Below are 6092 nucleotides of genomic sequence, written 5' to 3' on the forward strand. Positions count from 1 at the left end.
GATATAGCCTTTGTAAATATGTGTATATATATATATATATATATATATATATATATAATATATTGTGTAACATGGATTTGCAATTATCTGATAACGACGCTATCGAGATGAAGAAGAGGAATTTGAGTTGAAAATGGCTTAAGGCGATGTTGCGCGCCGTTTATACCTACGCTTTGAAAAACTTTTGCACAATTTTTGACCACTTACTTATCTGTTGTTTTTATTCATAATTTGTTATGACGTGAGGAGGAAAGAAAAAAAAAAAAAAAACAAACATAGAGAAAGAAAGATACCGAAACAAACAACCCGTTGAACAGGAACCGAAACGTGGACTGAATTTAAAAATATAGATATAGAGTTGCGGGTAAGAGTTTGACATGAAAAAACGAGGACGACGAGGACGACGAGGACAAGAAGCAACAAAGAAACTTGGTTAGAGGAAGCAGTCAAGCCCCTCGTCTATTTTTAAATCCGTACGCTCGTCCGTCGAACAGCAGCGTATAATAATACGTAACTAATACCTAGTAGCGTAATCAGTATACGGTACCACACACACCTCTATATATATATGTATGTATGTATGCTATTGATGCTCTGCGGCGACCAAACCTAACCAGGTTATTTTTCAGATTTATGAAAATTATCGTCCAACAAACTCGTACAGTATAGTTATAAACGTCTTGTATTTTCCCAAGGTCGTTCGTAAATGCGCAAACAATTGAACCCGTTGCAAATAATGATAATAATATTAAACGATTGATAATGATAAATCAATAAAACGATTGCTGCTGCATGTACGCAACCTGCACACGCGTAAAAAATATTTGATACATATACATTGCAGTAATAAATAGTGATAATAACTAATTCAATTACATTTCTCACGAAATATCTATGTGTATATATATTATATATAAAATATAACGAGGCTGTAGAGATCCGGTAGAATTGATAATAAAAAAAAAATTAAGAAAATAAGGTACAATTAGTGAAATCTTATAATTGATAAGACGCCGCGGTGCTCGTTACGTGGCATTCCACGTAAGTGCATACGTACATATTGACATACCCATGCACACATACCATATCGGTTTATACGAAAATGTCTACATCGCGTTTAATCACGGTTTGCAATCAGCTGATTGTCTTCTCTCTCTCTCCCTCCCCGCATGTGTCCATGTCCCTCTACCCAACACGTATGTACAGGGTATTCCGTCAGCTGATACGCAGCCGATCGCGTAGACTCGTTGTCATTTGCACATGTGGCGCCACCAGATTTGACTCGAGTCACTCGAGTGACGTCGTACGACGTTACGTACCACCGAGGAAAATTGTGAACAAACAACGTGCGCACCTATATAACGTATCTATATAATATATTATATTATATGTGTTCATGTACACACTGCGGTATTGTAGTAACGCAATCGCATGCATAGATATATATGTAACTTTATTATAACACATGTTCCACGTCCAGAAGAGTACACACGCGCACACACACAATGTAGCGATATGTGGTGGACGTATGTACCGCGTTTACCTATAATAATGCTGTACGGCGCCGATAGGGACTGGGTATTATTGTTATTATTACGGTTATAATATCTACCGGCCCAAGCTTCCATCCTTAAACAGAGAACGACGGCGCTTCAATTCAACCGATACATGGAAAATTGAGAAGAACTTAAACATCTTTTTAAACTCGTTCGATATGTATTCGCGTAAGAAAATACTCCTTCCGAGACGCGGCATATGATCTATGACCGTACGACTACCCCATGGTGTGCAATACGTGTTACCATTTACACCACAGCGTAGTACATAATTATTCCGATGTATAATTATGATGTAATAGTATATTTTTCTATACCGGACAAGGAATAAAGTAAGAAAAAGAAGGGAAAAAAAAAACAATTACTACATTACGAAAAACTAAACGATTCGTATATAAATTAACGATTGTGTTAAAGTTTAAAACATCCGATCTTTTTTTTTTCTTTCTCTTCTTAGTTTCCTTGTTTTTCGACAATCAAATTACGCACAATACCACATATTATTGTAGGTTAAAAGAAGTGTTATTCTAGTCTCTTCGGTATGTTCGTAAAATCTCAAAAACATGTAGGTATATCATAATGACGGTACATTACGTAGGAAAACCTGTCGAAGTAGGTACAGCTGTGAAATCCTTATACCTGTATCAAACTGTAATAAGAAAAAAAGACAAAAAAAAGAGAGAGAGAGAGAGAGAGAAAGAGAGAACCCACCTACAGGATCCTGACGACGATCGAGCGTTGTGCAGGGTTTTTATTTTGGCGTGCCTTGAAAATTATTTCGCACACCCACGTGGACCCGCGATTGCACGTCTTTTCTTATTTTCTCACAAACTTTGCCAGAAATTTTCTTTTGTGCATTCGTTTGAGGGGAAATTGGCAAATAGAATTGAATAAAATGAAATGAAATGAAAAACAAAAACAAACAACAATGAAAAGAAAAATAGACCGCGAAACCTTATTTTCCAAAGCGCCATTGGCCATCGTATAGAAAACACAAGAGCGTGCAAGCAAGTGTCGTCAAAGAAGTAAATCGAAATTTTTTGCATGCGGAAAACAGAGAGAGGAAAAATCGAGGAGCGAGATGTTTGTATATCGCTTACTTCCTATTACAGGCAACAAAGTACATACATAAATACATTCGTGCGTAAATGTGATAACGTACCGATGTACGTTCGCCGCGTACAGCAATGGGAATATGTAAACAAGAAGAAGGCATTCAGCCGGCCGGCGGCGCGGCGTGGTTCGCGTCTTATTTATAGAAGCAAATTATTGTGCAACAAAACGCGGGGCTTACGTAACTTGCCGTCGGTCTCTCTTTCTCCTTCTCTTTCGATTTCTATTTCTCTTGCTCCTTCTGTCCGTCTTTTGCAAACTTCTCTTCTCTTCTATTCTCTAGTCTCGTTATTTCTATGCAATTTATTAGTGATATTAATGAAAATGTTTGCCCGACTTCTCGTGTAAAGTGTTTCTTTCTCAAATTCGAACCGTAGTGGTCGCAAGTACATACGTTGTATTGTTTCGTTTCATTGAGGAGAAAGACTAAAAGCTTGCCGCCAGTGCTAATTGTCGAAAATTATGAAAGAAACCTCAGAATAACAACAACAACAATAATAATAATAATAACAACATCAACACGAGGGGAAACAAACCCGGTCGGTTATATTGTATATACATAAATACACGGCACGTCCTACCACGCCTCTGATTCGCGTTTTCAAAACAACTCTTATAATAAAAACCGCGCCTCGGGTTGATCATGCGGTTGAGGTCCGAGTAAGGCTTTATGAATTAAAAATTCCTGACACGAGAAATACGCGATTCTACACGTGTTTCGTCATGTCATTAAAAAAAAAAGAAAAAAAAAAGAAATATAGTTGAAAATTATATTATCGATATTGGTGTCAATTCCAAGGCCGTCGGGAATTACTACACAGGCAAAACTATTTGATTTATCGAAATAATGCTATTGAAATATCGTCGTTCGATTGACCCGCAAGATGATATGAAACACAGTAAAAGCAAAAGCAAAACCAAAGATATGAAAAAAAAAAAAAATGCAACATAATCGCACGTATTTACCTATCTGCTTCCCGTCATAATATTGCTGTTATGGATCGAAAAATTTAAACCGTTAATAACGAGAGTAAGAATAAAAAAATTGAAAATTTCCTCACGAATTAACTGGTAAGACCTGCGTACAGAATGACTACACGATATACGCTCATAAACTTATTACACGAGGTAATTGTAAATACAAGAGCGAGTACGCGACGGCAAATGGCGTGGCGGAGAGGAAGGAGCGTTGAGTGCAGAGACGAAAATCGAGAATAAAAGGTGAATCGAGAGAAGAAGGAAGGAAAGCAGGTAGGCAGGCAGGCAGCCGGCCGGCCGGTCAGTCGGCGCCTCGCACCAGCTGAGTAAAATGAATTCGTTTAAATGCGCGTACATCGCGCGTCCTCCGTCCCACGTTTCTAATTATAGAAGTTCATTATCGCGGCGCTCGGACGCGCTCCGGTCTTCGGTTCGATAAGCGAATTACAACGGACAAAAGTTGACCCCACGGATGGGAATCGGGATCGGCTGCAGCAGCAGCAGCAAAAGCAGCAGCATCATCATCATCATCAGCAGGGGGATGTCGAGGGAGCGGCGGCAGGGCGGCGAGGGTCGGGGAGCAGAGGGGGGGGGGGGGGGGGGGAGGAAGGGAGAGAGAGAGACGAGGAGGGAAAACGTCGAGAAACGTGGGGTGGTGTCAACGGGAGAGACGGAGGTGCGCGTGTGTTTTTAGCCGGTAGCGCGAAATGGCGCGTCTGGTATAAGCGAGAAACGAGAGAAAAATAGAATATTTTGTAGCACGTTTTCGGTCGGCTTACCTGCAGAGTTCGGCTTCCTGTTCGTCCACCGCTTCAACGATTTCCTCGAGGAGAATTCTGTCGTCACTATTACTAAACACTGACATAATTCGTCGATCTACGCCACTTTGGTAAACCGCGTATTTTCACGTCCCACGGGTCACAGAGAATATGAAAATACAGTAGCACACCTCCGTTTTGGATGGTTAGAATGATAATAATAATGATAATAATAATAACAACAAAAACAACAACAACAACAACAGCAACAACACACACTTGAAACTCGCACAGGATATTTATACGACGTTATTGCGTACCATTTATCACGTATATCGTATATCAAACGCACGTCGGTTTTCGTCCGTCCACGGGGCAGCCACACCGCGGCGCACACACAACGCCCGATCGCGTTTTGTAATGGCGATCTTTGGCGGGAAACAGCTGAGGGCCCCCACGACGACGCACCGTGGATCACCAGGGATCACTCCGCCGCCGGCTACCCTAACCCACCGCCGAGTTTTATTACGCACCTCCGATATCGGGTGATAAAAATTGGTGCGACTGAGAAAACGGGACGAACCGCGGACTCGAATTAGGGCGAAATAAAACAAACTGCGACGAAAGTCATCGTCCACTAACTCTTACACACGAAATATCCACCGACCGGCATGCGAAATAACTCGAGCGAAGCGACGGACTAGTTTTCCTCCGTGTAGCTTACGCTAGACGTGCGCCACGGCCGCGCGGGAAACATCTGCCAGCTGGCGGAGGCCCCGCCCATAGAATACGCCGGGTATCCCCCCCTCTCATTCCTGCCATCCCTACGCCGAACGCCCCGCTCCGTAGCCTCGTCCCGCACGATACGCAAGTACACAAGCCCACGACGACCCGCCGGCCGGCCACACGCCGTGACAGTTGACGATAAAAACTGCCCCACTCTTCTCTCCCCCGCCCCAAAGCCCGTGGCGTCGCCCCTCGTCAGCCGGCGTTACGCTTACGTTGCGGTGTAGTACGCGACTCGAGGACTCTGCGCGTACCCGGGAGTATTTTTCGCAAGTACCTGGTTTACTGAACGCGGAATTGAAAACTCGGAGGGGTACGACCGAGAGGAATCGATAACGGTCGAAATCTCACCTTTTAGCCTTTATTGCGGAATAAAATGTTAGCGCAAAAAACGAATAAATGAATACAATATTAGCGAACATTAGCTCGAAACGTTTTTCTTTTTTCTCCGTTCATCTTCATCGATGTCAACGGGCTAGATCTTTATCGTAATATTAATGATCAAAGTCTTTTAGGATAAAAATGTCTGCATTCACCAGCTGAACACTAGATGCTTACGGACGCACTTGTGTACAAAAGGACCCACGCGGTCGCTGGTGTGGTGCGACATACCGAATGGAACGCTTTGAGCTGATTACGGCGAATCGATAACCTACTGAACAAGTTTTTCCGTTTTAATTAGTGCATCGTTATAAAATTCATAACGTTAATCGTTCCCCTCGAACCATGCTTGGCGTTGTTCCGACTGTCTCGCGATTTCCTTCTTAGGGAACTTGCATTTTCGGGCTCGTTACGTGAATCAGGCAGACTATTGACATCTAGCGGTAGTTTTTGGTACTAGTCGAAGGACACTTCTAATATAATCTGATTGTGAAAAAAAATGGAGGGACGTTCAACTTAA

The 6092-nt window shown here is 42.2% G+C and overlaps 1 protein-coding gene across 3 annotated transcripts in view; it reads right to left on the reverse strand.

The window, feature by feature from the left end:
- The window catches only part of crp (cropped), a 165072-nt gene extending 159899 nt beyond the window's left edge, over positions 1–5173 (reverse strand). The window contains exon 1 of one of the 3 annotated variants that reach the window (XM_069134539.1): positions 4427–5173. In XM_069134539.1, the coding sequence (XP_068990640.1) occupies positions 4427–4512 (86 nt within the window). In that variant the 5' untranslated portion in view covers positions 4513–5173. The remainder of the gene's footprint in view (positions 1–4426) is intronic. The other 2 variants (XM_046616810.2, XM_046616808.2) reach the window with 2 other exon arrangements.
- Between the last annotated feature and the right edge of the window lie 919 nt (positions 5174–6092).

The sequence above is a fragment of the Neodiprion pinetum genome, chromosome 3 (genome assembly GCF_021155775.2).
Source record: "Neodiprion pinetum isolate iyNeoPine1 chromosome 3, iyNeoPine1.2, whole genome shotgun sequence".
In the NCBI taxonomy this organism is placed as follows: domain Eukaryota; kingdom Metazoa; phylum Arthropoda; class Insecta; order Hymenoptera; family Diprionidae; genus Neodiprion; species Neodiprion pinetum.